Source organism: Scaptodrosophila lebanonensis, unplaced genomic scaffold, assembly GCF_003285725.1.
Source record: "Scaptodrosophila lebanonensis strain 11010-0011.00,11010-0021.00 unplaced genomic scaffold, SlebRS2 tig00000001-arrow-pilon, whole genome shotgun sequence".
In the NCBI taxonomy this organism is placed as follows: Eukaryota; Metazoa; Arthropoda; class Insecta; order Diptera; family Drosophilidae; genus Scaptodrosophila; species Scaptodrosophila lebanonensis.
The window spans coordinates 15,278,094-15,298,494 of NW_022060529.1; the positions used below are offsets into that span (position 1 = coordinate 15,278,094).

General features: G+C 42.2%; 1 protein-coding gene across 1 annotated transcript; it reads right to left on the reverse strand.

Moving 5' to 3' along the window:
- Positions 1 to 450: 450 nt before the first annotated feature.
- Positions 451 to 18,416, reverse strand: LOC115626184 (polycomb group protein Psc). The gene is made up of 5 exons (XM_030521500.1): positions 18,137 to 18,416; positions 13,805 to 14,833; positions 9,613 to 9,703; positions 4,622 to 4,825; positions 451 to 4,489 (listed from the first exon to the last, which is right to left on the reverse strand). The coding sequence occupies exons 2-5, from the start codon at positions 14,808 to 14,810 to the stop codon at positions 451 to 453; spliced, it is 5,340 nt and encodes a 1,779-aa protein (XP_030377360.1). The 5' UTR covers positions 14,811 to 14,833; positions 18,137 to 18,416.
- Between the last annotated feature and the right edge of the window lie 1,985 nt (positions 18,417 to 20,401).

Genomic DNA, 20,401 nt, shown 5'->3' on the forward strand with positions numbered 1-20,401 from the left:
TAATAGAGTCTGTGCTAGCTTCAGATTCTGAATCGTAAACTAACGCGTTATGCTATATACTATGTACATGAATAAGTCATAGATTATAATTAAGTGATACATATATCTACTATGTACAAAGTCTGTTTGGCGAGAATGAAAAGTTGTACGCTCGCAATAATAAAGGGTTAAGAGTCAAGTAACAAGTTCGAACTAAAAACAAAAGTCTTTAAATATTAATTAGAGGAGCGTGCGTTGGCGTTGGTCCTCGTGCTATGCTCATGGACCTCACAGGTCGTTCTCCTTCAACCACGACGACACCTCACACCTGTCCTCAACTTCCGATAAGGGCGCCCTCCTTGCCAAAAAAAAAAAAAAAAACAACAACAAAAACCGACTGACGTGTTTTACACGTGATGTGGTGGTGGATGTTTTCCGAATCTTTTTCGTACACGGAGTTGGACTCCGCGCTCACTTACTCTTCGTCGACTGTGGGGTGGCCGCCGATTGTGGCAGGGGGCTGGCATTACCCTTGGCCAGCGTCCCCGGAGTTGCGGCTGCCGTCAGGTTGCCCGTTGGCAGTGGCGAGGTCTTGGGACTGCTGGCCGCCGTCACGGGGCTGGGCAGCGTCACCGTAGGTAGCATGGGCATAATGGGCTTGATGCCGCCACTGCCACTGCCACCGCCGCCGCCCATGTTGCTGCCATTTGTTGCGCTCTTTAGCTCTTGCAGGTACTTGTTAAAGACTTCGTTGCCGGCGCGTTGCATGCGAGACAGTTGCTCAATGAAGTAGGCCTGATGCTGATAGTTGGTTAGCATGTTGCCCATTTGGGCAAAGTTGAAGAACAGATCGTTTTGGTTGGCGGCCGCTGCTGCTTGTACGGCCTTAGCATGAGCCTGGGCCACCTGGGCGCGCATTAGGTTCTCCGTGATGAACTGATTCAAGTCGAATTGCGAGGCAGAGGCGGAAGCAGCGGCGGAGGCGGCTGCGGCGGCCACAGCGGCGTTCGAAGCAATGCTCAGCGGTGCATTAACTGGAGGCAGACCACCCCGATTTGCAATGCCATGGGGCACATGTGGCAGGGTGGCGAGTGTGGAATGCGGCAACAGTTTGTTCGTTGGCTTCGCAGCCAAAGCTGAGGATGAAGGCGCTGTCGAGGATGCCGGTGTCGCACAGTTTTTGGGTGTCTTGCTGTTCTTGGCGGTGGGCGATGATTTCGGTGGCGTTGTTGTCTTGCCCATTGAAGGCACATTTGTGCCATTGGCCAGTTTTGGATTTTGATTTGGCGACTTTTTAGTGGGTGGAACCTTCTTGGCACTGGCATGCACCTTAACCGGCACGCCACTGGGACCGGAGTAGGTGCCAATGGTCACGCCATTGTTCATGCCGGCAAGTTGCGGCACTTTGTGGGCCTGTTCAGCAGTCTGGGAATTCTGGCGCGGCAGTATGGGACGGAACTTTTTGGTCGCTGGGTCGGACGAAGCGGTGGTAGTTGAGGAGTTGGCAGATTTCGGTGACTTATTCTCACTGGCCGTGGGAGAAATGCTGCCCATTTGTGTGGCGTTGCGTTTCTCCGGACTGGGCGTTTTCTTGTCCATCTGCGTGGGTGTCAACACCTGTTTAGGTGGCATGGCCTTCGAGGCACTGCCTGTCAGTGGTGTCGTAGGTGATGTCTTGGGTGGAGCTGTTGACTTGGACTCAGCCGAAGATGTTGTCTTGAGACCATTGAGAGGAGGTACTGGCGTCTGAGGTGCCGCCATCCGAGCCATCAGATGTTGAGGGGATGGAATGGTCTTCACGCTGCTATGATGCTGCATGAGAGACTGTGCGCTGGAGGTAGGCACCGAGTGCGACAGTGGAGGCATGGTGCTCGAACTGTGTGGCTGCTTTACGGGCGCGGGCGGTGAGAGACGTTTTTGTGCCTCCAAAGCTGCTGATTTGTCAGCGGGTTGATCCGGGAGCTTCACAATTTCGATGTAATTGTTCACGGGGCTCTTGTGTTTCGGATGCGAGCCATTGTTGGTGTTGCAGGCATCGCCATTATCTCGCGAAATAGTGATGGACAGTGAGGAGGGTATGTTGATGTTGCAAGAGTTGAGCAGTGATTTAACCTTAACCTGTTGCTTCTCGGGCGCATCCTCGCAGGGGCTGGGACTCCGTTCAAAGGGATATACACGCTTGCCTGCATTGCTGGAAGCAGCCTCATTTGTTGGTTGCTTCTCCTTTGGTGTGGGATTCGTGTTTTGATCCGTCTTCGTGGGTGGTGAGGGGAAAAGACCGGAGAGCGCACTGTTATTACCACTGAGTATATTTTGCAGATAGTTGGTCGTGTTGGCCGGCTTCGGCGTGTACTTATAGGTAGGCATGGTGGGTATGTTGTAGTTGGGAACGTACTGCGGCGAGCTGGGCGAATAGATGGGCGAGTTGGGTGTGTACATCGGTGTGCGGCAGCCAGGTGGCGCCTCCTTACCCTTCGATTTGCCGGAATTAAAGAGCGCCAGGCTCAAGTAGTTGTTGGAATTGTTTGATTTATTCGATTTGTTGCTGTTATTATTATTATTATTATTGCTGTTACTGTTATTATTGTTATTGGTATGCGGCGACTTTCCACCGGCATAGAGGTTCACCCCACGTCCGGGAGAGTTCTTTTGCCCGCCAGCGGCGCCGGTAGCCGTCAGTGGAGGTGGCGGTGGACCCATTTTGTTGGCATCCACTTTGGGTCCATAAACATGCTGCTTGTGGGCCCCACCGGCAATGGATTTGATCTCGGTGCCGGCATTATTCAGTAGCTTATTTACATCGTCGGGTATGTTGGCGAATGGGTTCGGACGTGCCGCCTTAGGCAGTATTGGCTGATAGCGCTTGGCAATAGGAGTACGATTGCCAGGAGCAGCCAATTGTACGCCCTGATGAAGTGGCGGTGGAGGGGGGAATTGCATTGCAGGTTGCTTGCGAGACGGGGGCACGGGTACGCGAGAAGGCGGTGGCATGAGTGGCTTATCGCTGCTCCTGCCTGCCGTAGAGATCGTTGTTGTAGACGTGCTGGCTGATGAGGAGGAGACAGAGGACCCAGGCGTAGGGGTGCCATTAGTATTTTTGCTACTGGCCGGCGTGGGTAAACGAATCTTGAAGTCCTCTCGCGGCAGCGGTGGCGAAAGTTTTGGTTTTTTAGATATTGCCTTCACAGGGTCTTTGCTCTTACGCTTTGACGAGGCTATGGACTTGGGTGGCATAGCAGTCGGTGGTTTCATCAACATCCTGTCCTCAACTGCACTGGGACTCTTCGTTTTATGAGTGGGATAGCTAGTTATTGGTTTCGGAGACTTATCCGGCACTTCTACCTTGAATTTGATGGGTGTCAATGCAAACGATTTCAGGAATTCCGACTTCGAGTCCTCTTCGCTGATGCCGCCAGTTACGCGTGGACTCAGTGTGCTTACACCATTGGGACTAGTAATACGCTCTGTGCGTATAGTCAACGGTGGAACGGTCAATGGACTGGGGCTGGGACTCTTGCGCTTGCGTTCAGAATGTGAACTCGGCGAAGATTTGGGACTTGGGCTGGGACTCTTGCGCTTGCGTTCAGAATGCGAGCTGGGCGAAGATTTGGGGCTTGGGCTGGGGCTCTTGCGCTTGCGTTCAGAATGTGGGCTGGGGCTCTTGCGCTTGCGTTCAGAATGTGAGCTGGGCGAAGATTTCGGGCTCCCGTCTTTGTCCCTCTTGCTCTTGGAGCGACTCTCTTTCTCTGGCTTTAATGGCTTTACAATTTCCTTGCGGTCAGGATCTGACATATTGATGATTGTCACGCTATTCTGCTTGGACAAATCGATTTTCAGCTTAATGTTGGGCTCATCTTTGTGCGAGGGGCTTGGCGAGCTGGCGCTTGTATTGTCGGCAGCGGATTTCTTTGCGGGTTTTGAGGACTGTGGTGATTGATTTTTAGACTCTGAGCTGCGCTCATGTTTTTCCAAAAGATTCATATTGATAACCAACTTGAGCGGCTCTGTGGGCGAGATGACACTGGGACTAGTGGCATTCGCGACTGGAGCAGGTTGCTTGGGCACAGTTGCGTTCTCCTCCAGATTTTTCGGCTTGGGACTCATTTGTGTTGGCATTGTATTGGGTGAGGATGGTGTCGCACATAGCTCTGCAGCGACAGATTCGGGGGCAGAAGCGATTGCGGGAATCGCTACAGCGCGACGAGTCGGTGGTGCTGGCTTCGACATCGATACCAGCGCCTTGGGCGACTCATAGACACGAAAGTAGAAACGCATGGGCGCATCACGTTTCCATGTGTAGATGTAGGCAATGTCCATGAGCGTGTAGTAATCGAGCAGTACGATCGTCTTCACCTTGTACATGATGTCGATGCTGAAGCGCTGCGGATCGATTTCAAACTTGTCGTACACGAACTTCTTGAGATGATTGACGCGACACATGGCGGGGCATTGAAGATAGCGCGGACGCAATTGATCTCCAAATTCGATCTCGGAATCTCCATTTAGCTCGCTGTGAATTAAAATAAGAAAAGCAATAGCTGCGATTAGTTGGTTGTTCAATTCAGGGATGCTTGCTAAAATGCTTATTCGTTCAAAAATAAATAATAGAGCCACCAAAATTGACTAACAGTTGAACACTTACTCTAATTCTGCGTATTCCAGCGAGAGCGACATATCATCCGATGGACCGAATATTAAATGCTCTGTATCATCGCCTCTCTGCTCAGGAGTGGCCAATGCCGCATCCTCAGGGCGATCCTTGTAGAACGCGCGTTTGCGCATCAGCTCGCGCTCATAGAGACCCGGCACGAGCTTGTAGACAATGGCTTGTAGCGTGGTATCCGATCTGGAAAGAGGGAAACATTTGTTAAAAAAAAAGTGCATTACATAATAACCATGTGCATGCGCGGTCAAATGGAAAAGACACAATCCAAGGGAGAGGTCTGGCTTGGTTTGGATATAATTCAAAAGGCGGCGAAACCGAGTCAAAATAAAAGTCAGACCTTTCTGCGCCATCCAGACTTCCCTTACGCATGACAATCTATCAAATGCTCACACACACACTCACGCATAGAGCAACACGAGCGCGCAAAATAGACGTAGACAAGCGTACAAATTAAGCAGCAGATGCAATTGCTTCAATGGAAGGAGCTGCTCAAGCGGTTCACAGCACACGCAACTTGCAAGAAAGGAAAGGAAAATCGTTTGAATAGCCCAACAACCCAGGAGAGAACGGAAGAGAGCGCGCGGCAAAGAAATTACGGCAACAACAACAACAACTGTGCCAGGTCGCAACCCAAAACGTGGCATGCGCTAAGACGCAGCAGTCCAGGCAGAGGCAGACCAGAGACATGCTCTGGTGGTGGTGGTGATGGCGCAATGAAGGAAGGAACTCGCATTAAGTCGCATTTCAGACTGGAACAGGATGGTGCAGAGGCGCTTGCCTCAATCATTGAAGAAAAGAAAAGAATAGGATGGAATATAAATGCGGGGCAGGTAATGAGCGAGCGCATTCGTACTGCGATGGAAAGGAACACCATTTACATAGGATAAACGAGATTTTAGTTCCCATTATGAGAAAATTGCATTACGACTTTGGGCAAATGATTTCCGAAATACAAATATGTATCCGAGTCCCCCCCTCCAACGCCATCTGATTATAATTATTGAATGCGGAACTAGAATAAACCGGGTTTCATTGTTAAACTCTTTTCTGAATGAAAACTCTATTCGGAATGGTTAAATATATTAATTACATATTTCGCTTAGGATGTAAAAACTTTGGGTGTGTGAAATCTTTTTGTAGAATAAAAGTCGTGCTGGCTAGCTCAAAGCATTCCCAGAAAAGTGAAGAAAACTTATTAAAAAGTAAACAACTTTAAAGGCAGCAACTTTTTATCAGATTATTGAGATCATTTTGGTTAAGGCTGGGTCTTACCCTTGACAAAAAGAAAATCCTAACTAGATCTAATAACAAATAGTTAAATATTCATTCCCATAACAAGAAATCTCGAAAAGTAAGGAAACTTTAAAGGCAACACTGGCCGCAATTGATTTTGGCAAAATATTTTATCAGATCATTGAGATCATTTCAGTTCAGGCTGGCTCTTACTCTTGACAGCAAGAATACTCCTAACTAGATCCTATAACAAATACTTAAATATTCATTCCCATAAAATGAAGAAGAAAACTCGTAAAGGAAACTTTAAAGGCAACACAGTCCGCAATTGATTTTATCAGATCATTGAGATCATTTTGGTTAAGGCTGGGCCTTACCCTTGACAGCAAGAATACTCCTAACTAGATCTAATAACAAAAAGTTAAATATTCATTCCCATAAAAAGAAGAAGAAATCTCAAAAAGTAAGGAAACTTTAAAGGCAACACTGGCCGCAATTGATTTTGGCAAAATATTTTATCAGATCATTGAGATCATTTCAGTTCAGGCTGAGTCTTACCCTTGACAGCAAGAATACTCCTAACTAGATCCTATAACAAATACTTGAATATTCATTCCCATAAAATGAAGAAGAAAACTCGTTAAGGAAACTTTAAAGGCAACACAGTCCGCAATTGATTTTATCAGATCATTGAGATCATTTTGGTTAAGGCTGGGTCTTACACGTGACAGCAAGAATACTCCTAACTAGATATAAACTCTATTCAATAATAAATATGCAATATGATTCGAAAACTTTAAGACAATTCCCCCAATTTCAACTCAACTTTGCTTTGCAAGTCAAACACCATTTAGAAAACTTTGTGAAATAGGTACGTTTTGAAGGGTACTCCCTAATTGAATTACCAAAAAAACAGAGGTCTTTAAGGCTACCTTTACTATACTCGCATTGTCTATGCCAACGGACGAACTAGGTGCGCTTGCCTAGATCGCTATCGTGTCTTCTTCTATTCCACCTTTTGTCCACGTCTCTCAGTTTTTGTTCCACCTCGATGACGTCGACTTCATAGCACGTACCATTCGCGACCGCAAACTCTGTCTCTGCCTGTGTTGGCAGAACAAAAACTAAATAGTCCTCCGTCCGCTCTGGCGCTGCCTTCTCTGGGCTTCGTCCGCGCTAGCGGCTTTGTTTGTGAGCACTTTTTTGTTGTTGTTGTTGTTTCCAGCTGCCTTGTGTGTTGCCATTGCCATGGCCATTGCTGTAGCTGCAGCCGTAGCTGTTGTTGTAGCCGTCGGCGAACAGAGCGAAAGACCCGCCCGTTAATTATCTTGCCGTTTTTCGATTTGTTTTCTTGGAAATGCGTGTCTCCGACGACGACGACGACGATGTCGTTGTTATTCGGTGGCTCGGCATCGTCCCAAACGTGCATTTCTCTTTTTGCGGAGTTTATCAGTTACATTTTTTTCACTTTTCTTTCTTTCTTTCTTTTTGCTCTGTACTTGGCATTGGGGTTTGGGGGCGGAACAATAAAAACATGGCCGGCATATTGTATTTGTTTTATTTTATACAAAAGCATTGAGAAGAGCTGCTGTTTTGCAATTGTAAAGAATAAAATATATACATATGTACTATGTATATACATATCTATATACATTTGTTACCTTTTTGGGCCTTTTCTGCTGCTGTTGCTCAGCTACTGCTTTTATTGTTGTCGTTGCTTTTGTTGTCTTCGTTGTGGGCTGAGCAATAAACTTTTGCAATAAATTTAATTGGAGACTTGAGACTGCCTGCTGCTGCTGCTGCTGCTGCTACTTCTACTAAAAATTCATGGCAGCGACGCTGTGACGAAGCGGCTGCCTGCAGCCATTTAGTGCGTCACACGTACAAGAAACACTTGTTTTAAGTTTTGCTGACGCTGCCTCAGCTGGCGGCCACACCAACATTTCACACCAATTGTGCTAACCAAAAAGGTTCAGCCATTCATACATACATATTTATATATATATGTACATATGTATGAACACACGTTCACCTTATTGCTTCCACTGCCACCAAAGCTAACCCAAGCGCGCGCTCTCTACAATCCTGCCGCCTTCACTCTTCAGCCAACTCCGAAACTCACAGCTTGCCCCGTTCAATGTGCCATTGAGCAGAACTCTGAATTTGTATTCATTATCTTTTTGTGTGCAGGCAGATTACAACCTGAATGAGCATCAGCCGCAGCAGCAGCTATGGCGGCGGCGGGTGGCATTGGCGGTGGCTTCATCATCAACAGAATTTTAATGGTTTGGGCGCCTGATTTGTATATTGCCAGGCATAGAGGCAGAGAGGCGGGCAGGGAGTTGTGTTTGAGTTTGAGTCGAGCCACCCAGACTGGCAGCGGCGGGTGGCTATTTGTTAGATACTCGTATACACATTTATTTTATTAAAGTTCCAGCTTAAATAGAGGCATTTCAATTTGCTTTTTCATTACGCTGAGGCGAACTAAAACGTGCGTACAGAAACGCCAACATAAAGCCATCCAGCCAGCCAGCACACAGTCAATTGAATAGCACAGTCTCGAATGTTTTCAGGCTCCAACCCACATACACACACTATATATCTATACCTATGTATGTATGTATGTATTTATATAAAGCTAACCACAAAAAAGTTATTGCCAGCAAAGTTTGCGCGCACATTTCGGTTAAGTTTAAGGTGGATGGATACAAGCCTCAGCTTATGCCCACTTAGACTTTGGGTTAGAAAGTTTTTGGCCAACCACAAGTGCTGCTAACAAAGTTGCACGTCATGTGGCAACTCCTGACTTCAGTCACACGCCATATCAAATCTTTCTGGTCTACAATCTGAACAGGGTTTGTTAATATCGGCATTGATGGCAATATTTTCAGAACTTGACAAATCGTGTTTGTTTTCAAAATCAGACAAAAATAACTCGCTTTCAAAAGAATTCAAATAAGATGGATACACAGATAGGGTGAGAAGCCTTTTAAGTCAAAAATGGAACTAAGATTCTTTATCTAACTCTATAAACTTATAAGAATTAGTTGTATGTAAGGACCCGAGACATACAAAATGTCAGCAGCCTTATAAGACAAAAATCAGAAGAAGATTCTTTATCTAACTCTATAAACTAACCCTTATACTACAAACTAACTCTTTACAGAAGATTCTTTATCTAACTCTGTAGCACACTCTTCAATGACTGGGTATGGCTACCAGTTAAGCTATCTCTATAATAGTTTAACTTGTCCGAACGAACGGCACAGCAATTCTGAATATGTTGATCGTTACATAATTATCCTAACACTAGTTACATGTCTACCTTTCTTTAACACTAACTGGAAGGATATGTTTTCCTAATCGACGCAATCTATCCAACTTTCTGCAAAGGCTCGTAAAAAGAGTTAAATGCAGGCTTAGCAGGTGTTTCTAAGAGCAAGAGAGAAGGGTTTCCAATCTTAATACTATACGATAGTATGGATTAGATTTTTGTACTTTTTTCTTAATGTCAACAATTGGATAATATCCAGTTTCAAGATCCTACTGTACCGCACAATGAGTGGTAAACATGCTCATTGAATTTAATTAATGGAGAAATACGTGCACACACACAAAAATAAGTATATAAGTAATATAGAAAGATCTTGCCTACATGTGTACGAGTGAGTATATTATCTTATCTAATCGCGATTGTCACTCTCGGGTACACAAAAACAGTTCTCAGTACTTACTTGATGTTCGGCTTGGCATTGTTGATGACCATCTCGCAGCGAGGACAGTAACGCTCCTGACGCAAATGATTAATGAGGCAACTGTGGCAGACTGGAAGAAAATAGAGAGAAGGCAGAGTATTGGTAAAAATGTAGCAGCAATTTATGGTATAACTGATTAAAAGGCAATGCCATTGATATGCGCAACAGCACTTAACATACAAATATCCAAATTAGTGAGAGCACAAAACCAAATAAATTCCACCTCAAGTACACACTACACGTTCATTGAACATTTGTACTCGTCCATCTAGATGAATTGTTGAGTACGCTCTGTACGTCAATGGTGTACAGATTTCCAATTGAAATGATTCAAATTTATGTAAAAGCTCGCACCGAATTGGTTGCCAATGCGCAACAATTCCCAGCAGCTAACCGTACTCAAAAATTGTTGCCGGAAGTTGGGAAATAAAAGGCAAGGCATAAAAAAAAGGAGGAAAACACACACAAAATTGCAGCCAGCATTGAGGAAAAACACCCCCCACACAGCTCTCCTTCGACTCCAGGGTTTATCCCACCCAAAAAAAAGAAGAAGAGGAAACGAAATCAAGCCAGCTAGCCAGGGCAGCCATTCAGTCAGCCTGCTAGCCTGCCAGCCTGCCAGCCCGACAACCGACAGACAGCCACCCACGGCATAAGGAAAAACCTTTAGGAAAAATGCTGGAAAAAGTTGTTTTGACTTTAATGTCAATGCCAGTGTCTGCTGTTCTCTGTCTGTCTGTCCTCCGTCTGCCCGTCCTGTTCCATGCCCCTCAGCTCTGTTTGTTGCGTTACACGCTGCACGCTACACGGTACACAACTGTCACCCAGAGAGTTTCGACCGCCCGGTTGTTGGTTCGTTTGTTGGTTATTCGCTTTTGGCCAGGCTGCCGCAGCTTCAACATGCGCGCGCCTGTTACGCTTGTCAGTCAGACGTTGTGCGTCCCCACCACCAAAAAAATAAGATGAACAAGATTTACTTTGAAACACCGCAGATTTTGTACCCTTGGAAATGCCATTTCCGATTCATAAAGGACATTTCATTTAAATGATTTCGTCCACAACCATATAGGAGTATGTGCATATATCCGTAAAATGAACAATCATTTTATTGATTAATCATTCCGATAGTAGCCAGAAAATGTTTCGACTGAACTTGATACTGAAAAATATTTGCAATTAAGGAACTCAATAATTTGCACACAAATTTGAAGAAGAAAACTACATATTTATTTTAATATTCCAAAAGCTATATCTAGTCATAAAATAGTAATGAAATTTACAAAATTTATTGTGCAATTATACCTTTAGGTGAATTAATAATCTACAAATATGTTCTTGAGTGTCTGATCATACCTTTAGGTGAATTAATAATCTACAAATATGTTCTTGTGATCAGAATTGAAGCTAATGTTGACCGCAAATATATGCAAAACAAAAAACGAAAAATGTCGAAAGTTTAATATTTCCACATAGATAAGAGGAAGTTCATTTCAAATCTGTGCCATTGTGGCAACGCCACGTCGGCAAGTTGGCAGCACCTTTCTAAATTAACCATAAGAGGGCAAGAATAAATTGCCCAACAAAGGTCAGCTGAAAAATAAAACTAAAAACAAGTCAGTTGCAATATTCATTTTTTATAGAAATGCCTGCAAATATTATTATATTAGTTGGTGCTGCCACATACGCAAAACTTTGGAAAATGGGCAACACTAGTATTCTATGTTGTTGTCAACTTCTTAACAGACAGGTCAGATAAATTAGCAAAAACATTAGAAAGCGAAATCGTGGCACAAACACATCAATTATTTATGGGTACGAAGATGCTCGGTGGGGTAGATGTTAGTTACATACGACCTTGTTTTTGGCAAGAGTATACAAAAAGGCAACAGTACCGTGTGCTGGTCTATTTGAGTGGGGTGCAAAAAAACATACGGAAAAAAAAAAACCAAACAGGAGGAGAAAATTTGTTGCTGCCGCCAAATGGCCTCGAGTGCAGCAACACGCAGTGGCAACGGCGCGGCGGCAGCAACACGAAAAAAGCTACACTCTACAGCTGTTGCTGGCATATATTTAACTGCTCGGTACAAGCTGCAATGGCAGTTTTGGATAAGTCGAGTCGAGTCAGAGTCAGAGTCGACTGGTCTGCTGCTGCTGGCTCGACTGGCGCAGGCCAACGACTGTCTGTTTGACAGTTAGATGGCACTCTCGGGTGTGCTATATATGCATCGTGTCTGTCGTTCCGTTGGTCACTCTGTCTGCCATTTTTGTGTACATATATATACATATGTGTGTGTGATGCTGTGGCTACTTCGAAACAGATTTAAATGAGTTTGACCATAGGAATGCATTCACATCAACACATTGGCTCTCCGATTTAGTGGCGGCTGGCTGACTGGCTGGCTGGCTGGGCAGGAGCGAGCATTTCAAATGGGTGGAAAATGCAGCACCACATTAATAATGGATATTGCATGGGAAAGTCAATTTTGTTGAGAGTCGCCATGAGATATAATCGGCAACTAGCCATTCCATATATTAAGTTGATTTATGCAGCGCTACATGTACATATGTATATTTCTAATGCAGCATTAAAGCACTGAGTTCTAGTATCTGATTAAATCAACTTTGAAGATGCATTCAATATTCGTTTGACAATAAATGTAATAAAATGATAGGCAAATAAACTGAATAATCAGATGCAAAACTTTAATTACATGTTTTCATTTTCATACAACAAATTATGCTCGATACTAATCTACTTGTATCTATGTTCGTCTTAAAACACTTTCTAAATTAGATCCTCATTTAGAATCATAAACTTATCGCAAAGCAACATCTGTGTCTTTATTGCGGCAAATTGTTTATTTCTTAGAACGCCCCATTTCAATGCTAACAGCCATAATTCATGGGCCGACACAATTTTGCAAAGTGCCCAGGAAGAAGACTTTTCAGAACGTATAGACAGACAGACAGACAGACAGACAGTACATATATAGATATGTATGTATGTGTTCGTCGTGCAGGCGGAAGGCAATGTGCCAAACGCGATGGCATTCTAATTAAGCCAAACAGCAACGAGTTTGAAGCACAGCCAGGCAGCAGCCGAACTGATAGATGGATGTGGTGTTGCTAGCAGTAGATACATAGATACTAGATACGCACAGAGAGCTGCAGACATGCACTCAGCCAAATAGCCATGTGGTTGCATGTCAACTATCTACACATAGTCCGACTTGATTTCACACCACACTTGACTCCACCAAACCGCACCAGAGGTGTTCAATTTCTGTAACTTCGCTGAACTAGTGATTAGCCTGATCGACAAGGCTTTCAATAGTAGACTGCCGATAACCGAACTTCTCAAATGTTCGTAAAAGAGTAAACAATCTGCAGTCGAGTCTCAATAAACTGAATTTGCCTTAAAAAAATATACGGTTTTGAGATGAAGATCCAAGAAAATATCAATAAAAAAATTTGTCTTTTAAATTCTCAATATTAATCATTTTCACTAAAAAGTTTATATACATAAAGGTAATAATTTAACTGAATAGAAAAAAATAGATTACTGCATAGGCATTTGAGTTATGGTTGATTTGAATGGGGGTTTTGTGCCTAGACTTTTATTTATTTTGAAGGGCCCAACGTTTGAGTTTGCTGCAAAAACAATAAAAAGTAACAACTAGGGTTGCTAAAAAACATCGATTTATAATGAAATTCGATGGTTTCCGATGTTTTTTGAACACCGAAGATCATTGATGTTTAGGCAAAAGCATCAAAAGTCTAATTTTAAATGGAATTCAAAAACAAACGGAATGTTGTTGGTCACTTAGGAATTAAAATAATACATATATAAATTCCACATAAAAAAATGGATTAATCGATTTTTTGTAGGGATTTATCAGAATACAATCGATGGCACTCGATTGTGTGAAACATAAATGCTTCGTACTTTATTTACAACCCTAGTATAAACAAAGATCCTGTATCGTTCATTACGGTAATTAGGATATTTAACGATATTGAATAGCGAAATTTAAGTAGAAAACGATATCAATTTCGATACCCATTTTAAGTTTTTATCATATACATACATATGTATGTATATAAACCAGTTCATTGAACTGGTTAGTAAATAATGAGTTGGGACCACTTTAATGCAGTTTCTGGTACTTACATGAGTGCAAACATTCGACTATGGTTGTTGCATTGATCAGATAACCCTTACACAAGTGGCAGATTATGTGCGGATTGACGGCAGTCAACAGAACGGGGCGTGGCGTTTTCATTGATGTTGTTGTTGTTGCTATCTGGTTAGTCTCCGCCATAGTCTTATTGTCTGCATCGTTCAGTTCCTCATCATCCGCGGCACTGCTACCGGCATCTTCCGATTGCGCTGACGACACTGATGATGACGTTGTTGTTGACCAGCCGGATGACGTTGAAGCTTCTGACAATTGTGAAGAAGTCTGAGCTTCGATTGCCGTCTCGTTAACAGTTACATCTGGCTCCCCTTTCATGATGTTGTTGTTGCTGCTGCTGCTGCTGCTGCTGTTGTTGCTATTGCAGCTGCTGCTGCTGCTGTTGCTGTTCAAATTGTTGGCTAATGGTGTTTCTATTGTTGTTGCTGCATTTTTGCTTTTCACTTGAATGCTGTGCACGGCAAATTGTTGTTGTTGTTGTTGCTGCTGCTGCTGTTGCTGTTGGTGTGAGTCTTGATATTGCGTCGCTTTTATTTGCACTTTATCAACACTTGTCGCTGGCAACGCCGACAGTTTTGTTGCTTTTTCTGCTCCCATTGTTGTTGCTGGCGCTGCTTTTTGAGGCACCGCGAGCTTTTTAGCATTCCCGGAGCCGTGAATGTTATTATTGTTGTTGTTGTTGCTATTTTTATTGTTGTTGTTGTTGTTGCTATTATTATTATTATTGTTCTTGTTGCTACTGTGGGTATTTGCATTGCTGCTGACAACGCTGTTTGTCGCTGCCGGCGTTGCTGGCTTTGCATTCGTATTTGCGATTTGCATTGCAGGCCCATTTGTTGCCAATGTTGACAATTGTGCTGCCGGCTTTTGTTGTGTGTTCGCCATTATTGTCGTTGTCGTTGTTGTTGTTGCTGCTGCTGGTGCGCCTACCGTTATTGCAGTAGGTGTTGTTACTTTTGCTTTCGACTCTGGCGTCATCATTATACTCGTGCTAAATTGATTTTCTGCAATGGTAGAGAAATAGATACATATACTTTAATAAACAATTAAATTATGTATTGGACCTAAATGGAATTCACTTTTCTTATTAACATACAACTTCTAAAGTTAAGTGGCTACGTTTTAAAAAGTAGAACCAAAACTAATTAATTGCGGTATAAACTATATTTATCTCTGGATTACAATTCCATGACATACTTCATATAATTTGCCAGAATAGTTCAACTGATCGTGATATGAATAAATAGTCAACATTTTTGTTTTGTGATTGTCAACATTTTTGTGCAAATAGATAGATAGATGATATTAAATCTACAAATTTGAATGAACTTCTCAGGATTAGAATAGTAGAGTTTTTCTTTACGAAATGAACCCAATCTCGAAAGGCGCCCTCTCAAAAGACCAATAAGTTTATAATAATGGTTTTACTGACTCCGATACTCTCGGTAATTTAGTTTATTTCGATTTTTTAAAGATTACTGCATTTGTTAAAGAACATTAATTAATAAAGTCGTTTTACTTTGATGTAATCTTAAAAATCAGAACATTTATTTATATTTAACCTCGTTCACTATTTAAGAGTGTATTATAATCTTTAATAAGGAATGTTGCTACTCATGTTCAGCCTTATCTATAATAGTTGAACGAGAGAGAAACTTCGCTTCTGCATGCAAAGTTGCGAAAGTCGGCGAGAAGTCAGCATTCAAATGAGAAACCACGCAAGGGGGATAAAAAGAAAATAAACAGTTACCCGCAGCCGCATAAACAATTCATATGGCGCTGCTTGATGACCATTTAGAGACTCCTCAAGTTGAAACAAAGACCGACATTACTGACGAGAGGAAGACGTATTCTTAATGTGCCCCACCGGTGTCTGCAATTACATTTCAATTAAATATTATGCTGAATGTGCCACATAGAGTGGGGAGTACTGGTCCAGCACACCTAATTTTCTCACTCATATATTATACATATGTATAAGTGGCTATAAAAATGCACATCACTGTACAAATTTTCACTGGACTGAGTAATTGAGAGAGAAAATTGGGTAATCATTGCTAAGAACAAACATAAAACAATGCATACATGCAAGTTTATACATATATGTACATACATACATATGTACATATGTATGTATGTACATGTGTCCATATGAAAGCTATTATGTACATTGAACGGATGTAAAGAGCTATGTGTCGATAAAGCGATAAGGGCATCGTTGTCATGGGAGTTATTATTGTCCATCTACATATATATTTATGTACATACATACATACATACTTATATATAGCGAATGAAGTGCATGACACCCGAGAGAGCATTGCAATGGGGGAGGAGATGGAGTCAAAAGATGGGTGATGGGCAAATGGAAATGGTTTTAAATTGTACAAAAATATTTCAAACATTTTCAAGTTGTTTTTGCATCAACGCGCCAGTGAAAAAGTTTTGCAAACTTTTTCCGAACAACAACAAGTGCAAATGCGCGAAAACAGTCAGACAAGCGCTCTTATATTTTTTATATGCACTATATGTATGTACATAATTTTTATATGTGTGGTGCGGTGCATGTGTGTGGAGGAATATGAATAAATGTGAAACGAATGCCAGGCAGTGGAGAGCCACCAAGGCTTTAAACGAAATCCTTTTACATAAATTTAAGTGTTTGTTGGTGCGTTGCTGGCTTTGCCAAACGTACAAGGGCTATGAGTGGCGTGCTGTTGACGACGACGACGACGACTACGACAGCGAAGCTGAGACCGCCAGCACATGACGTAGCCAAGCGGCAACACACACAAACACACACTAACACTAGCACGCTCGCAAACAGTGGAAACGTCGCACACAGGCGGCGACCCAAGCTTAACCCTTCCCATGCTCATTGCCCTGGCAGTGGCATAAAAACACGCCAGTCAGGCAGGCAGCGAATCAGCAGAGTGCTGAGGAAGAGGGGAGAGCGGAGCGCGGTGTGCAGCACTGACGCAAAAAATGTGAGTACCGAACATGAAAAGGATAATAAAAAGCAGCGGAATTTTGTGTTCCAAGAGCGCTGCGAGCACGGCAAAAGCGACTGTGACAATGCGCTACGGAACGAACGTAAGTATACAGTGCAACTTCAAAAAAGAACTTACAGGTTAGGGATAAGTCGATGTATTTCTACCTCTACTGGAGTAGAACTTGTTCCTCTTTACTTGTTAAAAACCTCTTTGAAAATCAAAATCAGGTATATTCGTAAAGTTCAAAAGTATTGCCAAATTCTATTTATTGAAAAGCAATGAATGCTTAGACCAAAAAATATTTAACTTCAAAATATAAAGTTTGAAGCATAGAGAGTTGAAAACGTTTAAAAAAATATTACTCTAATTTGTATACAATTTTATAAACCATTTAAATAAAGTATACATTAATGAAGTGCACTGTACTGAGCACTAGTTGTTATACATAAATAATGCTGAGAATGCAGACGGCAAGTTGTTGTTGCTTTGAGTACGGGACCCGCACACTCGGTGTAGGGTGCGCAGCCTTATCTCCTGTTTCACACAAACACACACACACATCCACGCACATGCCGAGCAGAGCGACCGCTTTCATTCAAAAATTTCAGCAAGAACGACAACAACAATAGCAATGGAAATAAGAAATAATAAATGAAAATTGTACGAAGCATGCAACAAAATAAAATACGAGAAAATCAGTGGGTACACAAAAGACACGGGCACGGGCACGGGAAAGGACGAAGATTGGAGAACGAGGCTGAAATGCTCGTACCAATCGAAACGTACATTTGGGGTAAGTTGTAGTTGTTGTTGTTCCTGCTGTTGCTGTTTTTGTGTAAGCGCGGCTGCTCTTCTACTGAATCACAGACCCAGGACTGATTGTGCGCAAAAAGGGCGGGAGGGCTGGCAGGCAACTGTAGATACGAATTTGTGTGTGTGTGTGTGTGTATGTGTCCGTATATAAAAGTGTATTTACGTGAGAGTTAAGAAGATGGGGAGAAGGGCATCCACACAACAGCTGTGCGCGCGCTGTCACTGCCAGCAGTGTTGAAAAATGTTGCTAAGGATAGCACTCAAAGCAAATTGGCAGCCGGCATCAGCAAGCGGTTTTATTTTGTATTTTGGAGCGAAAGCAAATCGCGCCCTTTATTCATTATGAATTAATTTTATTATTAATATACATTTATTGATTAATATAGGCTAAGTAATAATAGTATAAGTAATAAATAATTTGTAGTGGTATTTCCTCAAAGGCAACAGATGAACTTATCCAAGAGCGGCTGTCATGCACATTAATATTAAATTATTTTTTACCTGTAAATAAATGAAGCTGCTAATCCGAAGTGCTATGCGACATTTCGTTGGGTTCGGCTTTAATCCAATACAATAGCTTTTTAGGGCATAATCCACACATATAAGTGCTGTGTTAATCCAAAATGCAATAATTGCAGTTGCTGTTGTTGTTTTATTATGATATTCCGAAATGCTGGTGGTTTTGTTGCTGCTTTTAATTTAATTGCCGATCTTATGAACTTTCACAATTTTACACACACATAGACAAAACTTGAGTAGTAGTAGTAGTTGTGTTGTTGCGCTACTCGTTTAATTAAATTTTCTTTTTTTGCTTTTCTTCAGCTGTTTGCGCTACGTTTTACTTCTTTTCCTTTACACTATTTCGCTTCACTCTGTGCCGCTTCTTTGCGTTTTATTTTCACACAAGCACTCGCACAAACATACACATACACAAACGCGCGCTAGCTGCGGCTGCTACTTTTGGCTATTTGCTTTTATGCGCACCTTCATTGTATATTATGCTTTGCACTCTATTTCGTGCACTCACACTCTTACGCGAGCACGACACGACGGCGTCGCCGACTGCGGAACGTTTTATATAGGCGTGTACATAAGGCAAGCTGTCGTTGCTTTGGTCGTTGATGTTGGTTGTTGTTGTTGCGGCATTTCTCATGCACGAGACACAAAGGAAATTTCTAGTTAAGAACCTTGTTACACTACTTCATAAATGTATTTTGTTGATTAAAATAATAACAAAACAATTATATTAAGCTGCAGCACTTTTCTATATCAACATATTCTTCAGCATATTCAACTAATTTTAGTGCACTTTTCTGGATAATTTGTTATTAATTAAGCAAATGTGAGGCTTCGTTCGTAATGCGATAGCACGTCCACACGCTTCAATGTTTCGCGTTCAACTGAATTTAGGCGCCACTGCTGACTGCTTGCTTGCCTATGTAGAAACTCGAAGCGCTGCAAATGCTATATATTCATATATATATACATACACACACATTGGCTTATTTACTTCGGCCAACTGCCTGCCTCTGCTTTGACGTTTTCGTTTTCCTTTTTCACAACTGCGCGCTCAGTGGCTACTCAATGCTCGCTGCTGTCTCTATCTCGCTCGCACACACATCAGCTTATTTTGCGTTGGGCGTACAACTATTGCGCTCTCGCTTTCACATATGCACTGACGGTTGCTTTGGCCTTCTGCTTTATTTGCTTGTACCGACGGCTTTTTTATTCGTCGCTCTCTCAGCCGAACTGCTCGGTTCGACGTACTTTTCGCACTGAATTGGATTTTGTTGATGTTGCTGTTGTTCTGCGCTCTGTTGAGTTTCTCAGCGTTGCTGTGGTGCGCTGCTTCGCCCTCTGCCGGCGTTGCTGTTGGCTTTGGATCGTTTTGCTTTGACTGCTGTTTCTGTTTCTTTGTTCGAGCAACATCATTTGTGTGAAAGGAAAGGGCTGTTGTTTGTGCAAGCGATTATTCGACGACGACGACGACGACGGAGAAGCTCGTATCCGCAGTTGGCCTTTATTTACAAATCAAGCATATACATAAGTATGTACATATACACACATATGGATATATGTATGTACGTATGTCCATGCATACATAGTGTGATTCTTTTGCGTGATGTTGATAATTGAGTTGGCGAGGGTGTGTGGATGTATTTACTTCAATTCTGCTTTGTTCTTTTTCTCCCTGGACAAAATATACAAATGCACACACATACATACTATGTATATGTATGAAGACGTACATATGTATGCGTGTACCGCTGCAGTTTCTTTAATATGTACATAGTACATATGTATATGTACATATATGCTGATTTATTATTTACGTACAGTAAATGAGTTGCAATCTGTATATACATATATAATGTATATACATATGTATATGTATGACTATACCATAAGTAGATACATATATATGGGTTGAACACTTTTTCAGCCATTTTTAATAAAGTATAATCAAATAACGTCAAATCAAAATTGGTAAATGTTTTCAATGCTGAAAAAATTATCGAGTTTTTTTAAAGCGGCTAATATACAGAGAGTTCTAGGGTGTTGAGGTTTTCATTGACCATAAAGGAGGCCATTCACATGCGAATTTATCCGTCGACAAAAATTTCAATTTGCCAACTAAATGAGCCCAAAAAAAAAGACGAGAAAGCACTTAAAAATTGATGTGGAAAGTAATACAGTCGTGGCATTGATGACAATAAAAATTTGATGATTTTTTTATTAATAATTAATTTTTTATACAACTTCACA

Coding starts and splice junctions, on each gene's coding strand:
- LOC115626184 (XM_030521500.1), bottom strand. CDS start 14,810: ATGATGACGCCAGAGTCGAAAGCAAAAGTAACAACACCTACTGCAATA. Junction 9,704..13,804: donor AGTCGAATGTTTGCACTCAT/GTAAGTACCAGA, acceptor ATTTTCTTCCAG/TCTGCCACAGTTGCCTCATT. Junction 4,826..9,612: donor AATGCCAAGCCGAACATCAA/GTAAGTACTGAG, acceptor CCCTCTTTCCAG/ATCGGATACCACGCTACAAG.